This window comes from Oncorhynchus mykiss, chromosome 2 (assembly GCF_057628025.1).
Source record: "Oncorhynchus mykiss isolate SJ-2025 chromosome 2, ASM5762802v1, whole genome shotgun sequence".
In the NCBI taxonomy this organism is placed as follows: domain Eukaryota; kingdom Metazoa; phylum Chordata; class Actinopteri; order Salmoniformes; family Salmonidae; genus Oncorhynchus; species Oncorhynchus mykiss.
This window is the reverse complement of record NC_143023.1, coordinates 17,857,438-17,883,649: the sequence shown is the minus strand read 5'-3', so window position 1 is coordinate 17,883,649 and position 26,212 is coordinate 17,857,438. Positions and strand designations below refer to the sequence as shown.

The following is a 26,212-nucleotide window of genomic DNA, read 5'->3' as shown; positions in this document are numbered from 1 at the left end:
AACACACTAGTGTGCGTGTATCTAGGAGAAGGGGGGAGAGACAGAAAATAATATTACGTATGCAAGAGAGTTAACTCTGAGTTAACCGTGCCTCCATGGCTCTCATTCAGACCCAGCACTATACTGTAGCAGCCATCCTCTATCTCCTCTCTCAAGCCCCTCATCCTATCCTCCCTTCGTCCCTCTCTCTCCTTTGACATCAATCCCTCTTCACTCTCCATCCCCCTCTCCCCTCTCCATCTCTCGCTCCTCTCATCCCTCTCTCTCCTTTCTCATCGGAGCGGGGCTCCTCTCCCCATCCCTCCCTCTCCCCCATCCCTCTCTCTCCTTTGTCCATCCCTCTCTCCATCCAGCTCTCTATCCCTCTCTCTATCCTCCCTCCATCCCTCTGCTGTTACACAGAAATATCACCACTCAGACATTCACAAAAATTACAAGTTCAATATTTAATGTCCTTGGCAATCCAAATCCAAAAGGTCATAATTCTTTGTAAAAGCAGACATTTTACATGATCAACGTAGCAGCGATCAGTGGGTTTCTGTTGGATTATATTAAAATATTCATATTACAATTATAAAATCATCTCTGTAGCCACAAAGTAAGAGTTGATTGGTTGAGATGCAGTTACCATGATGGAAAGATAATATTTCAGCCATTATTATATTCAATACATTACATTATTACATCAGTAATAAAGTCTGCTAAATGTAATGTGGGTGTTCCTCCCTGTGAAAGCTATAGACATTGATGGATTCTATTTAAATGTAACATGTTTCAAGTTAAACTGTAGTTTGTTTATATCCTGTGTAGTGAATGATTACTGTGAGTATTAATAGAGTCCAGGCCATGAAACTGTGTGTATGCTCATTTAGAAAGGTTGTTGACCTAATCAGATAACAGGAAATTGCCTAGGATCAGAGAGCAGGGTCAGGCCCAGAACAGAAGATGGATGGGGATTCTCTTGGTAATAAACACTTGAAACTTCTCTTGAGCTTTTGGTCTCAATTCCTTATTGCAAAGAGTTTGCAATAGCATTTTTCTTCTTAAAACAACATGGTCCAGTAAATTAGTCATTACAATTACAGCTACTTCATCATGGTCCGTAGCACTTCAGGAACATTGGGATTTCATATTTTAATCAATGGAGTAATTCTCAAGCTGCAATACGAAACTTTTAGGAAGCGGACCAAATTCACATAGAAATGTGAGTTATAGATCTGTCATTGTCATTGAAATCTAAGAAGTCTAAGAAGTGGTAGATCTGTTCTGAGTGCTATTTCTATGCTTCCCGTTCTTAAGTTTCATTGTTGTGTCTTTTACTTCCGGTTTTGTACACCATCTTCAGAAAGCTGAAAATACAATATTTTGGTTATTGAAAAGATATTTCACGGCGGTTTAGATGGTACAATGACTCTCTACACAAAACCAGCAATGATTGCTTGTTTTGTCACAAACTGAACTTAGGCAAACTTGAATTTCAGCAACCAGGAAATGGCGGAGCGATTTCTGCATATTGCACCTTTAAATGTAAAATTATTGAGACTGTGGGGTGTGGAAATGTGGGTTCTGTGCTTTGTAAAATAGCACCTCCATACCTAAACAAACACACACCTACATCTCACCGGAGATTGACCACACACAGTGTCTCATAAAACCCATCCCCAGTCATCCCCATGCTACACAGGTGTAGCCTATTTATAGGCAGTCGCCCAAAATTCACCCCCTTACCCACTTTCAGCTCCCCCACCCCCTCAAACACCCTCGCCTCCTCCCGGTCCTTCACCTTGGCCAGGGTGAGATGGTAGCGTGGGTTGAAGGAGTCCCTGTGCAGCCAGCCCTGCTCTCTGAAGGCCTCCTGTAGGCCAGCATTTAGCTGCTGGAGGTGGGGCTGAGGCTGGGGGCTCAGGTAGAGAACCTTCCCACCAAAGTGCTTCAGTTTCAGGGGGAAGGAGACGGCCACAGGGGGGTTGCGGTCCAGGTAGGCGAAGCTTTGGAGCATCTCCCCAGCGGCAGTAACCTCGGCTGGGCCGGGGAGGACCAGGAGACACAGGGTGACGTGGAGGGAGGAGGGGGGCAACCAATGAGGGGCGGATGAGGGGAGGAGGGAGGTGAGCTCCTCCTGAAGGTGCTGGAAGGAGGAGAGGATGGCAGGAGTGTTGGCCCGGAAGGTGATGAAGTGGGTGGGCTTACGTTTGGAAGGCCGGCCTCCACCCCTCTCTGTTCTCTGCTCCACAGGCACAGATGGACACTGGGCTAGGTCTGGGCCTTTCTCTCCATCCCAGTAATCTTTCCATTCTTCCTCCTTCTCACCTTCATCCCCCCTGCTCTCGCTTTCTCTCTGGGATAGAGACATCTGGTCTGCTATGACGACTAAAACGGAATCCTTCCCAACTTCCTCTTCCAAGGGTTCTGATTCTCTTCCTGCTTCCTGTTGGTTCAGTGAAGTACTTCCTGTGCCTGGTCTGGTCGACTCAGGCATCTGAACACTTGTCTTGCTCTGATTTCTTTCCTCCAAGTGTCCGTTTTCAACATCCTGTTTTATCAGGGACTCGTCACTCTCTTCTCCCTCCCCTGTAGTGATGACTCCATCTTGTTCTTCTCTTGATTCACGGTGGTCGTTTTTTGGGTCTTGTTGTTCAACATCTTGTGTCCCTGTCCCTGACAATAAACAAGCAGATTTTGAAGGTTAACCAAACATTATGACAAAAACACGTTATAGACTAGCAAAGTGAAGTAGAACAGTATGTTAATCCAGGTTCTAGAGCTGTGGAAATCCCTCCCTACCTCTCTCTACCTTCCTCACTCCCTCTCTCTCCCTACCTTCCTCACTCCCTCTCTCTCCCTACCTTCCTCACCCTCCCTTCCTCTCCCTACAGTCCTCCCTCCCTCCCTCCCTCCCTCGTCCTCTCACCCTCTCTCCCTACAGTCCTCCCTCCCTCTCTCACCCTCTCTCCCTACCTCCCTCGTCCTCTCACCCTCTCCCTACCTTCCTCCCTCGCCCTCTCACCCTACCTTCCTCCCTCCCTACCTTCCTCCCTCGCCCTCTCTCCCTACCTTCCTCCCTCCCTCCCTCGCCCTCTCACCCTACCTTCCTCCCTCCCTACCTTCCTCCCTCGCCCTCTCTCCCTACCTTCCTCCCTCGCCCTCTCTCCCTACCTTCCTCCCTCGCCCTCTCTCCCTACCTTCCTCCCTCGCCCTCTCGCCCTCCTTTCCCTCGCCCTACCTTCCACCCTCCCTCGCCCTTGCTTCCTCCTCGCCCTCTCTTACCCTGCTCTTGCTCCTCTCTCCCTACCTTCCTCCCTCGGCCCTCTCTCCCTACCTTCCTCCCTCGGCCCGCTCTCCCTACCTTCCTCCCTCGGCCCGCTCTCCCTACCTTCCTCCCTCGGCCCTCTCTCCCTACCTTCCTCCCTCGCCCTACCTTCCTCCCTCGCCCTCTCTCCCTACCTTCCTCCCTCGCCCTCTCTCCCTATACCTTCCTCCCTCGCCCTCTCTCCCTACCTTCCTCCCTCGCCCTCTCTCCCTACCTTCCTCCCTCGCCCTCTCTCCCTACCTTCCTCCCTCGCCCTCTCTCCCTACCTTCCTCCCTCGCCCTCTCTCCCTACCTTCCTCCCTCGCCCTCTCTCCCTACCTTCCTCCCTCGCCCTCTCTCCCTACCTTCCTCCCTCGCCCTCTCGCCCTCCTTTCCCTCGCCCTACCTTCCACCCTCCCTCGCCCTTGCTTCCTCCTCGCCCTCTCTTACCCTGCTCTTGCTCCTCTCTCCCTACCTTCCTCCCTCGGCCCTCTCTCCCTACCTTCCTCCCTCGGCCCGCTCTCCCTACCTTCCTCCCTCGGCCCTCTCTCCCTACCTTCCTCCCTCGCCCTACCTTCCTCCCTCGCCCTCTCTCCCTACCTTCCTCCCTCGCCCTCTCTCCCTACCTTCCTCCCTCGCCCTCTCTCCCTACCTTCCTCCCTCGCCCTCTCTCCCTACCTTCCTCCCTCGCCCTTTCTCCCTACCTTCCTCCCTCACCCTCTCTCCCTACCTCCCTCGTCCTCTCACCCTCTCCCCCTACCTTCCTCCCCTCCCTCCCTCTCCCTACCTTCCTCCCTCCCTCGCCCTCTCTCCCTACCTTCCTCCCTCGCCCTCTCTCCCTACCTTCCTCCCTCGCCCTCTCTCCCTACCTTCCTCCCTCACCCTCTCTCCCTACCTCCCTCGTCCTCTCACCCTCTCCCCCTACCTTCCTCCCCTCCCTCCCTCTCCCTACCTTCCTCCCTCCCTCGCCCTCTCTCCCTACCTTCCTCCCTCGCCCTCTCTCCCTACCTTCCTCCCTCACCCTCTCTCCCTACCTCCCTCGTCCTCTCACCCTCTCCCCCTACCTTCCTCCCCTCCCTCCCTCTCCCTACCTTCCTCCCTCCCTCGCCCTCACCCTCTCTCCCTACCTCCCTCGTCCTCTCACCCTCTCCCCCTACCTTCCTCCCCTCCCTCCCTCTCCCTACCTTCCTCCCTCCCTCGCCCTCGCCCTCTCTCCCTACCTTCCTCCCTCGCCCTCTCTCCCTACCTTCCTCCCTCGCCCTCTCTCCCTACCTTCCTCCCTCACCCTCTCTCCCTACCTCCCTCGTCCTCTCACCCTCTCCCCCTACCTTCCTCCCCTCCCTCCCTCTCCCTACCTTCCTCCCTCCCTCCCTCTCCCTACCTTCCTCCCTCCCTCGCCCTCTCTCCCTACCTTCCTCCCTCCCTCGCCCTCTCTCCCTAACTTCCTCCCTCGCCCTCTCTCCCTACCTTCCTCCCTCGCCCTCTCTCCCTACCTTCCTCCCTCGCCCTCTCGCCCTCCTTTCCCTCGCCCTACCTTCCACCCTCCCTCGCCCTTGCTTCCTCCTAGCCCTCTCTTACCCTGCTCTTGCTCCTCCTCCTGTCCAAAGGGGGGCGCCAGACACTGTCCAGTGGATCCAAACACCCTGTCAGTCCTGTTGTTGCGGTCCCACACTCTACGCCCTCTATGGGTGAAGTACTGAATCCTGTGTCTGGGCAGGGCTAGCTCAGAGGAGTAGTCACAATCGCAGGGGTCGGTGTCCCAGTTGAACTCAGAGAAGGGCCGCTCCAGCACCCCAAGGAAGCGGTCCACGTACCCCACCACAAAGTCCGCCGGCTCCACCGACGGGTCCCACAGGATCCGAGAGATGACGTCATCAGCTGTACGCATGCGGGGCTTCTTGGTTGATCCTGATGGGAGAAACACTTTGTTAGTTAGTTATACTTAGTTTGCAGTAAACAGGTATTTTAGTGGGTTCACATATTTTCAGTTAGATTTAATGGAGGGAAATTGTACCTTTTCCCTCTGTGTCTTTTGGCTGGTTTGTTTTATTCCCTATTGCTTTCTTCTTGAGTTTTCCCTCTTTTTCTCCCTCCTTCCTGTTTTCCTGGTCTATAACAGCCTCTGGGTCGTCTAATGTTGGAGTGCTGAGAAAGAGGGAAGGAGAAGAAGGGATTGTATTCATCACTGGTCAATGTAAGAGCTAACCTGTTAGGTCTTCCTCATACTGATAGGACAGTGACCTTCAGATGGATGTATTTTAAGAAGTTTATCTAGATGTCTAAACAGATACATTCATTTAACTCTGCTATTCTACCTCTTCACTTTCTTATTCTATGGAGTTAACTACCTATCTATTATATTTCTACTGTGCTACATGACTTGATTACCACTTGGTTCAGAGGCTCTGTTTGCTGTGAGGGCAGACAGAGCCAATACCACAGATGCTGCTTCTCACAGGAGGAAAAACAATGTCTTCCTCTGAAGATTCCACTGTCGCCAGGCAGAAGGATTAGTGATGAGAGGGAGGACTCTGAGATTCTGAGGGCCATCTGTTTAGGGCTGGCAGCTATATGCTTTGAAGATTTCTGTCTTTCAGCCTTATTTAGTTGTTCAAGTGGTTAGAAGTCTGAAATAGACTGAACTGTGAGTAAATATTAGCCCCTAACCCCTGGGCATTTTCAGTTGTTCGAGGGCTGCACAAACATTATGCATCAGACAATTTAAATCATGCTTTAAAAAAATTGCATGAGTGTGAATGCATGTTTAGACATCACAGTAACAATGGCATCATGGCACCATCAAAAGTCAAAATGCAATGTTACTTAGCCATTGCCCTGCCATAGTTTTTGGTGGTGATCGTGTTAGCTACAGACCTGTGAGATCGACGACACCCGTTTCCAAAACGACACTTTCCCAACAGGAAGAACTGACAGACACCTGCTTCCTCCTCCTGGCCTGGAACATCAGAGAGAGAGGAGGGGGGGGGGGGGGGGGGCAGTTATTTAGCAGCCCGTCTCACCCAAAGTCAGTTACAAAACAACATATAATATCTGTATGGTAGTTTGTCCTTCCCAGTGTTCTCTGTGTTATCAGTGTCGTGTCTTTGGCTATGCCGGATTAAGTGATATAACATGCTATTCTATAAAATAATTTATCCGTAATTAATATTACCTGATTAAGCTAATCATGTAAATGTAATTAACTAGAGAGTCGGGCACCACAAAATAATATTTATAGAGCTGTTATCTTCCGAATAATCTCTTAAAGACCTAGTAATATTTTACATCAATAGCAGTCAATATTAATCGTCATCTTAATTCAGTCTCATCTGAAAGTTGTAAATTCTTGGTTATCTGCACGAACCCTGGCTAACAAGTTGAATGAGCAATGCAAAATTGTGTTTAATTATTTATTTACTAAATACCTAACTAATCACACAGAATTACACATAATTAAATCATAACTTGATTACAAATTATGTCATAAAGGAAAACGTCCCTAGCGGGCGGAACAGATATGACAGCTTGTTACACAAAAGAAAAGGTCTGGATTTGAGTGAAAGAGCGGGAAGACTGAGGAACAAAGGGCGAAGCTGTGCTATCGTAAAGGCAGGTTGGTGGTAGATGGAAGGCCGTGTTGCCCAACCGAGTCCTTTGTCCTTTGAAGAATGTCTCTGCTGGTAAATTGAATACGTTGTAGTAACGTTGTTGTGTGGTAGACGGGATACTCTGTCTGTTCCTTTCTAAACCTCGTTTGCAGCGGCTGTTGCTAACTCAACGACTAGGAGGTATCACTTCTGTAGTGAATAAGAGTTAAAAGTTCATACCATTCGCAACCAAAGCTCACGCTGATGTTGGCTTCGTTCTGTAGTTATTATCTGAACCATTCTGACATCGGACCGTCGTCCTCACATCCTCGGAACAGGAGGTTACATTGTCGTCAAGGCTTTATATGGGAAGGGAGAGGAGGGCGTGTTTGAAAAGTTTTATAGCCCATGTCCCTTCACAGGGGTGGGCCACTGATTGAGCAGAGCCCTATCTTATGAAAACCCAAATCTCACATTTTAGAAGCTAAAATCACATTTCATCCCATCACGAATAATTTCATATTCAAACATTTGAATTGAACAACAATTCCATGTGAATCCGATAACTCTGATGTGTAAACTTTATGTAATTTTATCATTGATGAGAATGTCTCAGATGACAACCGAACTGACATCATATTCATTAAGTACCACCGCATATGTTCAATTGGTCGGATTACCAGAATATAGTTCATTATCCCCCACCTTCTGATGTTCCCAGAATCTCTATGTTAACCAAGGGGTTTGCAAATGTAACATCAGTAGGGTAGAGAGAGGAAAAATGGGTATTTATGACTGTCATAAACTTACCCCAGGCAAACGTCATGACATCAGTGTCCTTGGATTTACCTGGTTTTACATTGAGAACACATTTTAAATTCCCATGTATTGGTCCACCAAGACCAGTGTGTATATACTGTGAAGTAGGGGGGGGGGGGGGGGGGGGGTCGCTGAGCCCAGTAGACTAGATTAGTTCATGGGCTCATGGAGAGATTGGAGCAGTCAGGGAGAATGACATCACTCAACAAGGACACGATGACCCCGAAATGAGCCCCAGACACGCAACCTGCCAGACCAGCCAACCTGACCAAGTCTTTACTGAACTGAAGGAGCTGAGAGAGATGGTGGTGGAACAGAGAGTGGAGCTGAGGAACATGGTGGTGGAACAGAGAGTGGAGCTGAGGAACATGGTGGTGGAACAGAGAGTGGAGCTGAGGAACATGGTGGTGGAACAGAGAGTGGAGCTGAGGAACATGGTGGTGGAACAGAGAGTGGAGCTGAGGAACATGGTGGTGGAACAGAGAGTGGAGCTGAGGAACATGGTGGTGGAACAGAGAGTGGAGCTGAAGAACATGGGGGCCAGAGTGACAGCTAGTGACAGCCAGGTGAAGGAGCTGAAAGGAGAGGTGATGAACCAGAGAGTGGAGTCATTAAGACTTGTTCTGTATGTTATTGCAGTCTCCAAAACAAATATTAAAGAGCTGAAAAGATAATATAGAATTTGTATTTATTTATCATTCTAACAGTTTAAGGATGTACAGCTCTCAAAACATGTTCTCTGTTTTTGTTCTTTCTAATTCCAGGCCAAGCAGCAGAACTGTCAGCCATGCAGGCCAGGGACAGAGAGTGAGAGTGAGAGCTCAGGTACAGTATTGAAAGAGCTTAATGACGACAGATGAATAATTTGTTTACAGTAGGTAGGATTATTCATTTCCCCCAGTAGATCATTGAAGAGTTCATATTTGCTCTGAAATGTCTCTCTAGCCCAGGAGGCCAGACTGAGTGCCAGTGAGAGAGGTGGAGGAGCTGAAGGTTAGAAAACACACAAATGTAGTCACTGCGCCACATTGACATTATCTTCACAGGTGAAGGATTGCTGTGTATACTATATCATATAATGTGAAATAACATACATTAAACTATATTCACAGACAGGCAAAAAAGTGGCATTCTATGCTGCTTTGACTGACTCTGGGAGGATAGGACCCTTCAATGCTGACATCCCACTGGTCTACAGTAAAGTCTTCCCCAACAAATCGGAAAGGCCTACAACTCACTTACAGGTAAAAGCTACAACTACCTACATGTATGGACATGAGAGTACATTATGGGCCAGCTAATGTTACTGAGTGCTGATGGAAATTGCTAATCTCTTCCTGGATCAGTTTCTGCTCTGATGCAGATATAAGTGATAAAAGTCGACTAAATCAGATTCACTGCCAGTGATGCCCCTAGCCCAGGAGACATTGGTGTTTACATATACAAGAATTACAAGAGAATCTTGTTTAATTATGCACACAGTCCTGGTGGAAATGGTAGATTTGTGGTAAATTCAGTGACTCTAGAGCTGCAGGTGGATGTGGTCTACATGACTCCCCCCTCGGGCACGGGGCTGTATGATGATTCAGATAACCTCAACGCCAACAGTGGCTTCCTGCTCTTCCTTATGTGAGGGGAATCAATTCAAATCATAGGCCCAATAAAACTATTTAACTACCAATGAAAACTCTTAATACAATTATATTTCTGAAAACTGATGGGAGTGATATCTAATCTAAATCACATACCTTGAATGATGTCATAGTTGAGGATTTAATGAGCCTGTTTTTGTGCAACTTCTGATTAGGACAACCAGGAGTCATTATGTCAGGGGTGTCAAACTCAATCCATGGGGGACCTAGTGTCTGCTGGTTCTTGGTTTTTCCTTTCAATTAATACCTAGACAACAGGGTGAGGGGGAGTTTCTTACTAATCAGTGACCTTAATTCATCAACAAGGGAGGAGTGAAAACCTGCAGACACTTGTTCCTCCTGGAACGAGTTTGACAAGTGCATTATTGCATTTCTATTCCTTAAATCTCCCAACGTATTAGCTGTCACTGATTTCCCAACATGAATGTTACACCGTATATGACACACATCTGCAGCATTACTTGTGTGTAAAGGCACATATTTTGTCCTTAGGAGGGGTTTCCCATAAGAAGTATGATAGTGCATAAAACATTGCACGTGTAATTCCATCCGTTCTTGGCACTGACAACATTTGGACTGGACTGACTTGGCTTGCAACCGAATGACACTAGAGGGGGTACACTGACAGTTTGGTTGGTTTCTCCCTTTCCCAAAAGTAGGAGTAGGAAGAACTCAGCCCTAGACACTGACCTAGGTTAGTTCTGTGTTTTCCTTAGAAGTTAGAGACAGTGAGCTGGTACTCGATCTGTGCTTCAGAACAACTTCTACCAGGAGCTTTCAGAGAGAGTGGGGGAGTAACAAGTGGGAAAAACACTGCTTTCTCCCAAATATCAAATCCAATGTTATTAGTCCCGTGCTTGGTAAACAACAGGTGTAGACTAACAGTGAAATGTTTACTTATGGGCCCTTCCCAACAATGCAGAGAGAAAGAAAATAGAGAGATAATAGAAAAGTAATAACAGGTAATAATACAAGCAGATCTCAGAGAGATCATACTGTCTGATGAATACACTGTTAGATTCTGGGTTAAACTTGGAACATTGTTATACTCAGAAGTATAGTATCTGAGGAGTGATGGAGACTGGTTTTTACATCAGAAGTTAATGGTTATCTGTAGGAGCCAGATGGCTTTGGAATGTGTTGGGTGGACAGGAGGAAGTCACAGGATTGCTATAGGGGATACGGGGGGAGATCTTTGGATTAGGCATCAAGGGGGTTGAGGTCAGGTCAGATCCCCTTAAGAGAGAAGCAATGGTTTATTACCCTATCACTTCGTCTTCCTGTCGAACCATAAAAGATGTAACGATTAGAGAGAAGGAGGAGTGCCTAAATTGGAGTATATATACTTGTGTTGGTAGAATCATGTTTTGTCTAATGCAGCTGTATTGATCCTCTGGGAAGAAATAAACTTGGTTAAGCTTTCATGGTGTCCGATGAGTTATTTACTCTGAGAATTAGAACCTAACAACACAAATCAAATCAAATCGTATTGGTCACATACACATGGTTAGCAGATGTTATTGCGAGTGTAGCTAAGATACAATCAGTGTGGAATTTCTGTGGAACATATCGTTACTCAGGCAAACCCAGACTTCCTTCAGAGAAAATGAGGATGGGGTGAACACCAGTGGAGGCTGGTGGGAGGAGCTATAGGATGGTCACATTGAAAAGGCTGGAACGATATCAAGCACATCGCACATATGAAAACCACGTTTGACTCCGTTCCATGTATTCCATTGAAGCCATTACAATGAGCCCGTCCTCATATAGCTCCTCCCACCAGCCTCGACTGGTGAACACCCAACTTCCTCGGTACCTCGATATTAAAAACGGTCCTTCATAATTTGATCATACCTTGATAAACTTCAGTGTTGTGTAAATATCAAAATATGAACGTTCTCTTTCACTGTCATTTCTGCTCTGCCTCTAAAGAAGCGTATATGCCCTAGTTAGGCCTACATCTCATATGTCTACACCTACCAGCAGTGCACACAGAATCCAACTGAATGACAAAAAATTACCTGCCGTCACCTGAGGTCCATCTTGGCTGGGACTGGCTGGGACCTCTGTCTTTGGCCCCTCTGTAGCTCTATGCTCCTGTGCTCTTCTGTCCTCCAGGTTCTCAGCTGAGTCCAAAGGCACACCTGTCTCCTCTGACGCCATAGTCAATCAACCTGTGGGGGTAAACGATTATTATACAAAAGTGTTAACTCTGTTTCTCACTGTTAACATGGCAATACAAACACAACCAGTTAATAAATCAATAAATTAAGCAATAATAGACTTTGTAAATATAGTAGCTATATATTTAGAGGTAAGTTGTGCAATGTAGCTATAGTAGCTACCTAAGCTAAGGAGAACTGAGAGGTAGCCTGCCCTAATGAGGATGTAGCTACAACACACCCAAGAGTCAAGATAACAAGTTATACAATGCAACCAACATGTTAAACATGAATAAAACGATAATGTAGTACTGTATAATATATGCATTATGATACATTATTGTTGTTAGTTACCTGAATGTACACCCTCTGACTTATGAACAGATATATCACAGATTCTGTCTGAAGCTACCGTAAATGTGTACTTTGACCTTTGTTATGTTTGTACTGAGGGGGCTTGTGGGAAATGTAGGTCTAGGTCTATGTACCTCAGTGATGAGAACAGGCTTTCTTCTCTTCGTTTAAATAATCATTCAAATCCTCAAAACAATTGATGCTATAATATTTTATATTCTAGGCCGTTTATAAATTGACAATAGTTTGTTATAATTTCTTACCGAAGAGAGTATACCAAAACTGTGAGTCATCTGTGCGGTCCTCCTGGATCCAAAGCGCGTGACTCTCCTCGTCACATGACGACTACCACGAACCTAGAGAGCGAGCGTATCAGAGCAGTGAAAAAGTATAAACAAAAGCTAATACAGCAACAAGACTACTTTGGGAATTAACTAGAAATTAGAATTTGCGTGTGCATTGGCGATGTATTTCCCATGCTTGTAAGAAAAATGATCATGATCTATTTTCGAGACATTGGTTCGTGCTGTGCTAGGGGTTAGCTTGTCAGTAATGTCATTTTGTGATGCAATATGATCGTCTGTAATTTGTTGCAGTGATTGTTCACGCTGCTTTAATCAAGGTAGGTGTGCTTGACTTATAGGTTTCCATTTAGAAAGGTTGTAGGAAACTTTCCCCAGCAATTAAATTTGATTACACAGAAAGGGTTTATAAGCGCGGAAATCGAATCTGCCACACGAGCATGCTTTTGCGGCACAGTCGATAGCGCGCCGGACCTCGAAGGTCGAGGGTTCGAGACCTGCTCCCTGCTGTTTCATTACATTGGTGTCAGAAGTCATCGGACCTTGCATCCACGACAGTGCGTGTGCTTGGCCGGTGAGCGCGTTCCTGTAAGACGTAGAGTCGCAAGCTAGCGCGAGGCTCTTTGAAAGGAGGGAGTAGTGTAACGACCCTGGGTTTATAAGCGGGGAAATCGATCCTGCCGCACGAGCATGCTTTTGCAGCGCAGTCGATAGCGCGTTGGACCTCGGGCTAGAAGGCTGAGGGTTCGAGACCTGCTCCCTGCTGTTTCATTACAACATCAATGTTTACACTGAATCCAAAGACAAAGCATTGACAATAACGCACCTCTGATCACCAGTCATCTCTCCCAGGCCAGGTATTTGCCGTTCTCTCCCGTGCCAGGTGTTGGCCCTTCTCTCCCGGGCCAGGCGCTGGCCGTTCTGCCGCAATAGGCCAGGCAAAACAAATTGTCGAATTGATGGTACAAAACAAATACAAAATAACTTTTTTTTCTTTGTATTATCTTTTACCAGATCTATTGTGTTATATTCTACTACATTCCTTTCACCTTTCCATACACTTCAAAGTGTTTCCTTTTAGATGGTAACAATAATATGCATATCCTTGCTTCAGGGCCTGAGCTACAGGCAGTTAGATTTGGGTACGTCATTTTAGGCGAAATTTTTTTTTAAAAAAGGGGCTAATCTTTAAGAGGTTTTTTAAAGATATGTTTGTTAATGTGCCATATTCGATGCACTTTTTTTTGTTGTTGATTGGGCGCAATTTAGGTTATGCTATTTGATTCAGAGAAACGTGCATGGTGTAAAAAGTGTCTCATGACATTGTCATAAATTTGATCTCTACTCCAGCCTGTATTCTACAGAAAAGGCCATATACTCTTTCTACCTTTTCTATAGGCTACATGATTTGTGTTAGATTATGTTTTTGACTGAATGTTGGTGGAGTGCCAACAGCACCCATCTCTCCAACAGCACACTGGAGAGACAAGAAAAATATTTAGCTTCCCTGCTTTTGACAAAGTGAGCACTGCTTATCACATGGCGGCATCGGCATTCAACTGAATAGCCCATGTGCCAAAGGGTGAGAAATTGTCATTCATTTTGGGCAGAATTATGTGACGTTTTATGTGCTGTTGGTACATCTTGGTCAGTTTAGCTTAAAATACGCCCTCGTCAATCTGCCACTGTAGGCGGCCGCCTGATCCTGCCTAACGGGAGGGCCGGCCCTGTTCTCTCCCCCTTCAGATGAATGCTCTGGTAGCTCTCTGTCATTTCTGTGAGCTCCATGGCCCCCGGACCCTGTTCTGCACCGAGGCTCTGCACCCCCCGTCTATGTGTATGTGTGCGTGTTGCCATTTTTCTTGCATTAAGACTCATAACTGTTTGTCAATATATAAGCCTTTAGTTAAGGGTGGCAGGTAACCTGGCGGTTAGAGCATTAGGCCAGTAACGACAAGGTTGCTGGGTCCAATACCCAAGCCGACAAGGTGAAAAATCTGTCAATGTGCCCTTGAGCAAGGCATTAAACCCAAATTTTCACCAGGGGTGCTGTACTATGGCTGTACTATGGCTGTACTATGGTTGATCCTATAAAACAAGATATTTCACTGCAGCTATCTGGTGTATGGAACAATATATATCAGGGGTCTCTAGCGTGAGAGCTACTTAACATTTTTTTTTATTTTTTTTAATTTTTTTAATCGCAAGCTACTAAGTTTTTGTTCAAGCTTTCAAAATGGCACATTCTTCTCTCCTCTGCAACTCTTCCCTGGGTCCTTAGTGTACAATGGCAAGTAGTGAGTGCACTGTTCTGTCAATATACCTGGTAAAATAATGGTTAAACAATTCTAAGAGGGGCCCTATCAAATATTTTATATAGAGTTGAAGTCGGAAGTTTACATACACTTAGGTTGGAGTCATTTAAACTCGTTTTTCAACCACTCCACAAATATCTTGTTAACAAACTATAGTTTTGGCAAGTCGGTTAGGACATCTACTTTGTGCATGACACAAGTCATTTTTCCAACAATTGTTTTCAGACAGATTATTTCACTTATAATTCACTGTATCACAATTCCAGTGGGTCAGGAGTTTACATACACTAAGCTGACTGTGCCTTTAAACAGCTTGGAAAATTCCAGAAAATGATGTCATGGCTTTAGAAGCTTCTGATAGGCTAATTTACGTCATTTGAGTCAATTGGATGTGGATGTATTTCAAGGCCTACCTTCAAACTCAGTGCCTCTTTGCTTGACATCATGGGAAAATCAAAAGAAATCAGCCAATACCTCAGAAAAAAAATTGGAGACCTCCACAAGTCTGGTTCATCCCTGGGAGCAATTTCCAAACGCCTGACGCTACCATGTTCATCTGTACAAACAATAGTATAAACACCATGGGACCATGCAGTAGTCATACCACTCAGGAAGGAGATGCGTTCTGTCTCCTAGAGATTAACAAACTTTGGTGCGAAAAGTGCAAATAAATCCCAGAACAGCAGCAAAGGACCTTGCAAAGATGCTGGAGGAAACGGGTACAAAAGTATCTATATTCACAGTAAAACGAGTCATATATCGACCTAACCTGAAAGGCCGCTCAGCGAGGAAGAAGCCACTGCTCCAAAACCGCCATAAAGCCAGACTACGGTTTACAACTGCATATGGGGACAAAGATCATACTTTTTGGAGAAATGTCCTCTGGTCTGATGAAACAAAAACTGTTTGGCCATTATGACCATCGTTATGTCTGGAGGAAAAAGGAGGCGGCTTGCATGCCGACGAACACCATCCCAACCGTAAAGCACAGGGGTGGCAGCATCATGTGGTTTGGGTGCTTTGCTGCAGGAGGGACTGGTGCACTTCACATAATAGGTGGCATCATGAGGATGGAAAATTATGTGGATATATTGAAGCAACATCTCAAGACCTCAGTCAGGAAGTTTAAGCTTGGTCGCAGATGTGTCTTCCAAATGGACAATGAACCCAAGCATACTTCCAAAGTTGTGGCAAAATGGCTTAAGGACAACAAAGTCAAGGTATTGGAGTGGCCATCACAAAGCCCTGACCTCAATCCTTTAGAAAATTTGTGGGCAGAACTGAAAAACCGTGTGCGAGCAAGGAGGCCTACAAACCTGACTCAGTTACACCAGCTCTGTCAGGAGGAATGGGCCAAAATTCACCCAACTTACTGTGGGAAGCTTGTGGAAGTCTACCTGAAACGTTTGGCCCAAGTTAATCTATTTAAAGGCAATGCTACCAAATACTAATTGAGTTTGTAAACTTCTGACCCTTTGGGAATGTGATGAAATAAATAAAAGCTGAAATAAAAAAAATCTTATTTTGACATTTCACATTCTTAAAATAAAGTGGTGATCCTAACTGACCGAAGACAGGGAATCTTTACTAGAATTTAATGTCAGGAATTGTGAAAAACTGAGTTTAAATGTATTTGGCTAAGGTGTATGTAAACTTCTGACTTCCAACTGTATATTCCCAAATGATGTTCTCAGTTTGAATTTTCACTCTGAAAATTACAATTGTTCATAGAGAAACAATGAAATTGGATGTGCTGAATCCATGTTAATGCCTAAATCACAGCAGAAGACAATTTTTGGGGGGTCTGGAAGAAAACAAAAAAACTCATTATTTTGGAGTGTAGTTCCACCTTGTGCCTCTGGCCCTTTTAATCGTGCATCTAGGGAGTGAGGAATGTGCCGGTCTAGCGATGGTTCTGCGCTGCTGCTGCTCATTTCATGGCAAAGTTTGCAAATAACCAAATAATAGATACAAATGATATACTTCTGCCAGGTAAGCCTACTTTGCAGTTAACATTTAATTGAGAAGGTTTTGGGGGAAGTGTTTCTATCAACCCACGAGATGGTTATCACATTATAAAATCTACCAGCCACTCAGAATTTTTACCAGACAAAATATTTTTCTCCCGCTAAAATTACACCAACAAAACGCTCAAAAACAGATGACATGCTTTTTAATGTTTGTAAAACAATAAATGTATTACTAGTAAGAAGTAATTATATTGTTTAATTTCATTCTTTTAACCAAAATAATCACAGATGAGACATGTTCACCTGCACCTTTAGGGTAACGTGACTTTAGGCCCTGGTGGCTAACCAGGGGTGGGATAATGTCAATGTTGCATTGATTAGATAGTAGCTGGGAGCTTGTGGTGTCTGAGTCTACTTGTGAGATTTGTTTGCTGACGAACACGTGAAAATTGCATGTACTTTCAGAGCTACTGCGTGATCTACCTGTTGGAGACCCCTGATAGATAGATAAATAAATAGATATCACAGGAGGTTGGTGGCACCTTAATTGGGGAGAACGGGCTTGTGGTAATGACTGGAGCGGGGTCAGTGGTGTCATGTCTTTGGCTATGCCGGATTAAGTGATATGACATGCTATTCTATAAAATATTTTCTCCATAATTAATATTACCTGATTGAGCTAATCATGTAAATGTAATTAACTAGAGAGTCGGGCACCACAAAATAATATTTATAGAGCTGTTATCTTCCGAATAAACTCTTAAAGACCTAGTAATATTTTACATCTATAGCAGTCAATATTAATCGTCATCTTAATTCAGTCTCATCTGAAAGTTGTAAATTCTTAGTTATCTGCACGAACCCTGGCTAACAAGTTGAATCAGCAATACAAAATTGGGTTTAATTATTTACTAAATACCTAACTAATCACACAGAATTACACATACTTAAATCGTAACTTGATTACAAATTACGTCATAAAGGAAAACGTCTCTAGCGGGCGGAACAGATATGACAGCTGGTTACACAAAAGAAAAGGGGCTGGGTTTGAGTGAAAGAGCGGGAAGACTGAGGAACAAAGGGCGAAGCTGTGCTGTCGTAAATACAGTATCTTATGCATTCTAAATTACCGCCCATTTGGAAAAGGAAAATGCAATAAATATTTACTCTGAGCTGCGCTTCAGTAGGTTGTGTCACGTTCGTTGAATGGAGGAGACCAAGGCGCAGCGTGATATGAATACATGTTACTTTTAATAAAGACGGACACTAAACAAAACGAACGTGAAGCTATAATATAAATGTGCAGACACAGGCAACTAGACATAGACAATAACCCACGAAATACCCAAAGAAGATGGCTGCCTAAATATGGTTCCCAATCAGAGACAACGATAAACAGCTGCCTCTGATTGGTTCTCAATCTAGGCAACTATAGACATACATAAACACCTAGATGGTAAACAACCCCATAAAACCTACAAAACCCCTAGACAGTACAAAAACACATACATCACCCATGTAACACCCTGACCTGACCTAACCAAAACAATAAAGAAAACAAAGAATACTAAGGTCAGGGCGTGACAGGTTGGTGGTAGATGGAAGGCCGTGTTGCCCAACCGAGTCCTTTGTCCTTTGAAGAATGTCTCTGCTGGTAAATTGAATACGTTGTAGTAACGTCGTTGTGTGGTAGACGGGATACTCTGTCTGTTCCTTTCTAAACCTCGTTTGCAGCGGCTGTTGCTAACTCAACGACTAGGAGGTATCACTTCTGTAGTGAATAAGAGTTAAAAGTTCATACCATTCGCAACCAAAGCTCGCGCTGATGTTGGCTTCTTTCTGTAGTTATTATCTGAACCATTCTGACATCGGACCGTCGTCCTCACATCCTCAGAACAGGAGGACGACGGTCCGATGTCAGAATGGTTCAGATAATAACTACAGAACGAAGCCAACATCAGCGTGAGCTTTGGTTGCGAATGGTATGAACTTTAAACTCTTATTCACTACAGAAGTGATACCTCCTAGTCGTTGAGTTCCGAGGACGACGGTCCGATGTCAGTCAGTTCTCTCTTATATTGTCGTCAAGGGCTTATATAGGAAGGGAGAGGAGGGTGTGTTTGAAAAGTTTTATAGCCCATGTCCCTTCACAGGGGTGGGCCACTGATTGAGCAGAGCCCTATCTTATGAAAACCCAAATCTCACATTTTAGAAGCTAAAATCACATTTCATCCCATCACAAATAATTTCATATTCAAACATTTGAATTGAACAACAATTCCATGTGAATCCGATAACTCTGATGTGTAGACTTTCCACTGTAGAGTTTATGTCATCTTATCATTGATGAGAATGTCTCAGATGACAACCGAAATGACATCATATTCATTAAGTACCATCGCATATTGGTCGGATTACCAGAATATAGTTCATTTCCCCCCCACCTTCTGATGTTCCCAGAATCTCTATGTTAACCAAGGGTTTTGCAAATGTAACATCAGTAGGGTAGAGGGAGGAAAGAGGTATTTATGACTGTCATAAACCTACCCCCAGGCCAATGTCATAACAGTGGAATGGTATCAAATACATCAAACATGATTTCCAGGTGTTTGATGCCATTCCATTTGCTCTGTTCCTAATGTCTGTTCTCCCCTCAGTACCCTCCCTCTCTCCCTCCCTGCCTCTCTAGGTGTGTCCAGGTCGTGAGGGTCCTATCTTCTTTGGGGATGAGCAGCATGGTTTTGTGTTCTCTCACACGTTCTTCATCAAGGACAGCCTGGCCCGGGGCTTTCAGCGGTGGTACAGTATCGTCATGGTAGCCATGGACAGGATCTACCTCATCAACTCCTGGCCCTTCCTGCTGCGCCACCTCAGACTCACTATACAGAGTCTACAGAGCACAGCACTGAAGGTAAGGACACACACACAAACTAACACACCATGTTAAATGTATGGGACATAGATATATACACACACATTAAAACACACTTACTATTCATAACGTGAACATAAAACATAAGACAAATAAACATGAACACTAACTCTTACTACCAGACAGAAAAGGTGGGCAATGTTTGACTTCTCTCCCTCTTATTTCTCCCCCCTCCCCCTATCCTCTACAGGTGTTTGACAGTGAGCAGTGTGTGTGTCCTCAGAGGGCGGTGAGGATGAACAGTGTGTTCTCTCCTGCTGTCTTCCCCCACCAGAGGAGTGGTAACGCGGCCCGCTCCCTGCCCTCCCTCACCCAGCACACCAAACTCTGGGCCAGCCTACACTCCTCCTTCAGCTGGTGAGACGGCTAACTGTCGCTAACGATCACTAAGGTTACTAATCTAAACAATAGCAGACATACAGTCAACATCAGGGGTGGTCGGGCAGTGTTCTATCTGTCTATCCCAGTTGTTTGATACACTCTATTGTGTTTTTCTCCTCTACTGCAGGTTACTGAAGGCCTGTGGTAGTCGTCTGACAGAGAAGCTGCTGGAGGGAGCTCCCACAGAGGACACACTGGTTCTTGTAGAGAGACAGACCGGTACGCACGGGTGCTCATAGAGAGACAGACAGGTGCGCACGGGTGCTCATAGAGAGACAGACAGGTGCACACGGGTGCTCATAGAGAGACAGACAGGTGCTCATAGAGAGACAGACAGGTGCTCATAGTGAGACAGACATGTACGCACTAGTGCTCATAGAGAGACAGACAAGTGCGCACAGGTGCTCATAACGAGACAGACAGGTGCGCACGGGTGCTCATAACGAGACAGACAGGTGCGCACGGGTGCTCATAGAGAGACAGACAGGTGTGCACAAGTGCTCATAGAGAGACAGACAAGTGCGCACAGGTGCTCATAGAGAGACAGACAAATGCACACAGGTGCTCATAGAGAGACAGACATGTGCGCACAGGTGCTCATAGAGAGACAGACAAATGCGCACAGGTGCTCATAAAGATACAGACAGGTGCTCATAGAGAGACAGACAGGTACACACTAGTGCTCATAGAGAGACAGACAGGTGCTCATAGAGAGACAGACAAGTGGGCACAGGTGCTCATAGAGAGACAGACAAGTGCGCACAGGTGCTCATAGAGAGACAGACGGGTGCGCACAGGTGCTCATAGAGAGACAGACAAGTGCGCACAGGTGCTCATAGAGAGACAGACAAATGCGCACAGGTGCTCATAAAGATACAGACAGGTGCTCGTAGAGAGACAGACAGGTACACACTAGTGCTCATAGAGAGACAGACAGGTGCTCATAGAGAGACAGACAGGTGTGCACGGTTGCTTATAGGGAGACAGACAAGTGGGCACAGGTGCTCATAGAGAGACACAGGTGCTCACAGGTGATCATAGAGAGACAGACAGGTGCCCACGGGTGCTTATAGAGAGACAGACAGGTACACATGGGTGCTCATAGAGAGACAGACAAGTGGGCACAGGTGCTCGTAGAGAGACAGACAGGTGCTCATAGAGAGACAGACATGTGCGCACAGGTGCTCATAGAGAGACAGACGGGTGCGCACAGGTGCTCATAGAGAGACAGACAAGTGCGCACAGGTGCTCATAGAGAGACAGACAAATGTGCACAGGTGCTCATAAAGAGACAGACAGGTGCTCATAGAGAGACAGACAGGTACACACTAGTGCTCATAGAGAGACAGACAGGTGCTCATAGAGAGACAGACAGGTGCTCACAGGTGCTCATAGAGAGACAGACAGGTACACCCTAGTGCTCATAGAGAGACAGACAGGTGCACACGGGTGCTTATAGAGAGACAGACAGGTGCTCATAGAGAGACAGACAGGTGCGCACGGGTGCTCATAGAGAGACAGACAAGTGCGCGCAGGTGCTCATAGAGAGACAGACAGGTGCGCACGGGTGCTCATAGAGAGACAGACAGGTGCTCATAGAGAGACAGACAAGTGCTCATAGAGAGACAGACAAGTACACACTAGTGCTCATAGAGAGACAGACATGTGCGCACGGGTGCTTATAGAGAGACAGACAAGTGTGCACAGGTGCTCATAAAGAGACAGACATGTGCGCACAGGTGCTCATAGATAGACAGACAAGTGCTCATAGAGAGACAGACAGACACATGGGTGCTCATAGAGAGACAGACAAGTGTGCTCAGAGAGACAGACAGGTATGTGCTGGTGCTCATAGAGAGACAGACAGGTAGCCCGAATGTTAAACGGGTAGACAGGTACACATGGGTGCTCATAGAGAGACAGACAAGTGCGCACAGGTGCTCATAGAGAGACAGACAAGTGCGCACAGGTGCTCATAGAGAGACAGACAAGTGCGCACAGGTGCTCATAGAGAGACAGACAGGTATGTGCTGATGCTCATAGAGAGACAGACAGGTAGCCCGAATGTTAAACGGGTAGACAGGTACACACTGGTGTTCTTAGAAAGACAGACATGCAGACAGACAGGATAACTCTAGAGGTGGGAGACACCGTGAGACCAGTTTTAAACTAGTCAGAGACATATTATCCCATATGGCTCAAGTTAAAAGAAGTGAATAAAAATATTGTGATCTGATATCTGGGTAAAGCGTTCCTGACAGCATTATCATGAGAAGTCATGTGTTTGCCCAGTGTGTCAGAGTGGAACAGGAGTCCGTGTCTACAGTAAACGTGTGATTAACACGGTTAGACCACGAGGACAGAGAGCTACGATGTGACTCACTCAACCATATCACACAAATTCCATTCTGATTACCATTTTTGGGACTAAATTTTTTTCCATTGCTCCCCCTGTTCAGCTCTGATATTGCAAGTCGCTATGACACTTGAATACTTCCAATCAGGAAAATAGTTGCAATTGTTACTTTGTTTACTATCCTGGCTAAATAAATTTAAATAAAATAACAGTATATATACAGTATATATCTGGGAATTAGTCCCGATATTGGGTGTTTTGTATGTCTTTTTAACAATGTCCTGTTGTCTTCTCAGAGCAAGAGGAGGAAATGAGTTGCTGGGAAGGAGCAGAAGGGGGCGGGTCTAGACCCCAGTACCACCAATCGGAAAGCGAGCTGTACAGAGACTTCTTGTTTGACGAGGGGAAAGCAGAGGGGTATCCTGGTCCAAAGTTCAGGTCCTTGAGACATTTAAGACAGGTAAACATTGGTGTGCCTTTCTCCCTACCACATCATGAACACTTTCATTTCTAGCACATCATACGCCATACTTAATTCTGTTAACCACTTGGTTTAAAAAAAATTAACTTTGTGAGCCAATTGGTTAAAAAGGGAAACCAATATCGTCTTATTTTGTGAATGCATTTCTTGTCTGTTTCCTTGTGATGATATCTGTTATCTGATTGGTACGCAGGTGCTCGGGACCACTAATTTCCGCCAGCTAGCATGGCATGTGCTCATGGGAAATCAGGTCATATTGAGAGGGGCTGACCCAGGGCTCATCCATTCAGCATTCACCATGCTGAAGGTCAGCCAATCAAAAGTTTACTCATCGTATCCCCCTTTAAAGAATATTCCTCCTAACATTCATCGCTAATCACATGGTTTGGTATATGTCCCATCAGGCCTTGCTCCCGGTGGGCTGTGTCCGCTCTGTGACGTACAGCGCCCAGTATGAGGAAGCATACCGATGTAACTTCCTGGGCCTCAGCCCTGACGTGCCCATCCCCACACACGTCAGCTCCTCAGGTACACAAACCCAGAATACATCACTGTGGTTACTGCTTTATTTGGAGGTCTGCTTACTATTACATATGATAGTAATATGCTAATAATAAAATACTGTATGATAATGATATTAGTTATAAGTGCGAACAGAACAATTTACAAATAAAATGTTTTCATAAGGTTTTGAATCCTAAAATATCCATAAAATATGTCCATCTTGCTGTGTCCCTTCCCAGAGTTCTCAGTGTTGGTGGATGTGGTCAGTCTGGAGAGGGGCTCTCTGTACTCTGCTGCTTGTGGTGAAGACATCCTCTCACTCTATCAGTTCAACATCAGCAGTACCAACTCACAGCCTACAGATAAAGGTGAGGATATACCCCATCTGGACAATATACTATATACATCGTCAACATGAAGGTATACATTATACATGTCTTCTTCAAGGCACCTGTAGTTGTTAACAATCATGGCAAAGGTCAAAGACAATTAGTTGTGTGAAATTTCCCTCCATTAACTTTCCAGTTTCAATCTATTGACCTGCATCTCTCCCTGTCTCTCGTCACCCCTATCACTCTCCCTCCCTTGCTCTCTATCCTTCCCTCCCGTCCTCTCTCTCTCTTCCCCCCCACCCCTCTCAGGTCCCACGTTGTTGAATAAGATGGAGGTGGCGTTGTCCAATGAGAACCTGTCAGTGGACGTGGTCTCTCACTGTCTGCTGTGTCTGAAGGAGGAGTGGATGAAGTGAGTAACAACAACCCCTCTGATAAGCAGGGAATTTCCCTCAACTTTGAAGTTTCATTTCTTTGGCTTTTTATAAACAGAGGTATGTAGGTATGCAACTGTAGATAGTGGGGCATTAAAGAGTCAAACAAGTCCCCCTATGAAACCCCCCAAAGCCCCAGCCTGGTTACATTGGCTGTGCAGTACAGGATGATGTGGAATGCTTAATGTAGTCCAGAATCATTGGGAAATTCCAATAACTCCTCTCTCTCCCACTTCTATCCATACCCCTCCCCTTAACCCCCCCCCCCCCCTCTATCCCTTCAATTCCTTAGTAAAGTGAAGGTGCTGTTTAAGTTCTCCAAGGTAGATGGGCGTGGGAGGGAGGACACCCAGAAGGTGTTGGCCCTGCTGGGTGCCACGGGGCCTGGGGAGGAGGACAACGTCAGGCTGCTCAAGTTCTGGATGACAGGACTCAGCAAAACCTACAAGAGCCATCTGATGACCGCTGTCAGAGGAGGGGAGAGGCCCCTTAGCCAGTGAGAGAGCAGTGGAGGAGAATATGAGCGGTAGCGGGAGAGACCATACAGCTGGAGTGAAATATACTGTATCTCAGTATAGGAGGCTGGTGGGAGGAGGTATAGGAGGGTGGGCTTATTGTAATGGCTGGAATGGAATAAATGGAACGGAATCAAACGTGATTTCCATATGTTTGATGTGTTTGACACTGTTCCATTTATACCTTTCCAGCCATGACAATGAGCCCGTCCTATAGCTCCTCCCAGCACCCTCTGTGCATCTACTACTGTATTTGAACAGACAGAGAGAAAGGGAAAGAAAACGAGTGTGAATGAGTGAGTAATGACAGATAGACTGAAGGATATGTTTGTGTCCAGGTGCTGACTTGATTAAAACCCATCCTTCACCATAAAGAACAAAAATCCACTCCATGGGTCGGTTTTAAATTAATAATTCATTCAGATACATTACGTAATAAGTAATTTGTATCTTTTTTTTAGTAATCAAATGGGAATTATTATAGGAACACTGTCCACAATTTTATGTCTAAATTATTATAAAAGTTTCAATAGTTTTGTTAACACATTGTACAGAGATATTCAAATAAAATAACTGCTTGAGCTGAAACTGAAATATTGGTGTGGCATTCATCCTTTTTCCCAACTGGCACCATCTTGTGGAGAATCATTAAATCTAAGAAAGAAGGGAGAAGGAAAAAGAGTGGAGGGGAAAAAAACGTGTGTCCTTTGCCAGTTCCCTCTCACATGCTTTTTTTACAATGAGTGGCTGTCAGCCAAGAGACCTCAATTGGTGTAAAACAACAGTTCTAGGTCTTCGGGTGACACGCAACATAAAAACCCTTGCATAATGAGATCTCAGTCCCTCAACATATCATTGTGTTGTATACTACCACATCAGCAGGGGGCTTCTTCACTAACGAGCTAGTAACTCATTATTAAAACGAAATAACTGCAAAGCTTTTTGTGTTTTTGCAGTTATTTGATCCCTTTCAGAAGGCTTTTGCTGAAGTCTGCAGACTTGTAAAATCCAGTACCACGAGGCTTTGTTCAAGTTCATGCCCTGTGTTTTTTTTTTTATACTGTGTATGTATATAATGATTGAGCAAATTAGGGAGTATTATAAATAGAATGTACCAGTGAATCATACCTACTTAAAGTGTGTTTTCAACACAGAACAAAGAAATACAGTTGGTTACACATGACCCAGTCGATGTTTGATTTGATATTGTAAACTGTAGGCCAGCCCACTGGTGGAACGTTAGGTCATATAATATAGTAGAGTAGACAATAAAACAAAGTTACAGATGCAGAAATATCATACCCCCAAGAGATGCTAACCTCTCACCATTACAATAACATGGGAGGTTAGCATTTTATATCATACCCCCAAGAGATGCTAACCTCTCACCATTACAATAAAATGGGAGGTTAGCATTTTATATCATACCCCCAAGACATGCTAACCTCTCACCATTACAATAAAATGGGAGGTTAGCATTTTATATCATACCCCAAAGACATGCTAACCTCTCACCATTACAATAACATGGGAGGTTGGCATTTTTGGGGTGTATGATATTTGTGCGTCTAACTTCCTCAATCATCATTATTTACAATTCATTCAGGATTATCCGTAATCATGGTAGCATCCACATTAATTTAGAAGTGTTTAGAAACATATTATATTCTTATTTACAATGGAAGTGACTCAATGAGACAAAACATTATTATTTGCCATTCGTTTCTATTGGGCACAAAATAATCTGAAACACAACCAAAACAAACCACAAATGCATCCAACAAGTTTGTTAAGTCACAAGCTTGTAATCATTGAATGCAAAGAATA

The 26,212-nt window shown here is 45.1% G+C and overlaps 2 protein-coding genes across 10 annotated transcripts; one reads left to right on the top strand and one right to left on the bottom strand.

Annotated features, from left to right (window-relative positions):
- Positions 1–431: 431 nt before the first annotated feature.
- On the bottom strand, positions 432–12,219 carry LOC110536918 (leukocyte receptor cluster member 9). Of its 3 annotated transcripts, none has more exons than XM_036940638.2 (6): positions 12,127–12,219; positions 11,369–11,521; positions 6,164–6,245; positions 5,304–5,434; positions 4,868–5,197; positions 432–2,658 (listed from the first exon to the last, which is right to left on the bottom strand). In XM_036940638.2, the coding sequence occupies exons 2-6, from the start codon at positions 11,508–11,510 to the stop codon at positions 1,619–1,621; spliced, it is 1,725 nt and encodes a 574-aa protein (XP_036796533.1). In that variant the 5' UTR covers positions 11,511–11,521; positions 12,127–12,219; the 3' UTR covers positions 432–1,618. The 3 variants fall into 3 exon arrangements, with proteins under 3 accessions (XP_036796533.1, XP_036796526.1, XP_090047396.1); XM_036940631.2 differs by having other exon boundaries at positions 11,864–12,177; XM_090191270.1 differs by lacking the exons at positions 11,369–11,521; positions 12,127–12,219 and adding an exon at positions 7,117–7,235.
- LOC110536927 (folliculin) lies at positions 12,197–24,979 on the top strand. Of its 7 annotated transcripts, none has more exons than XM_036940644.2 (10): positions 12,197–12,485; positions 19,140–19,361; positions 19,573–19,739; positions 19,891–19,982; positions 22,416–22,579; positions 22,794–22,907; positions 23,005–23,128; positions 23,344–23,472; positions 23,746–23,848; positions 24,163–24,979. In XM_036940644.2, the coding sequence occupies exons 2-10, from the start codon at positions 19,263–19,265 to the stop codon at positions 24,368–24,370; spliced, it is 1,200 nt and encodes a 399-aa protein (XP_036796539.1). In that variant the 5' UTR covers positions 12,197–12,485; positions 19,140–19,262; the 3' UTR covers positions 24,371–24,979. The 7 variants fall into 7 exon arrangements, with proteins under 7 accessions (XP_036796539.1, XP_090047408.1, XP_090047420.1 ...); XM_090191282.1 differs by having other exon boundaries at positions 19,108–19,361; XM_090191294.1 differs by having other exon boundaries at positions 12,350–12,485; positions 19,891–20,014.
- The last annotated feature ends 1,233 nt before the right edge of the window (positions 24,980–26,212 follow it).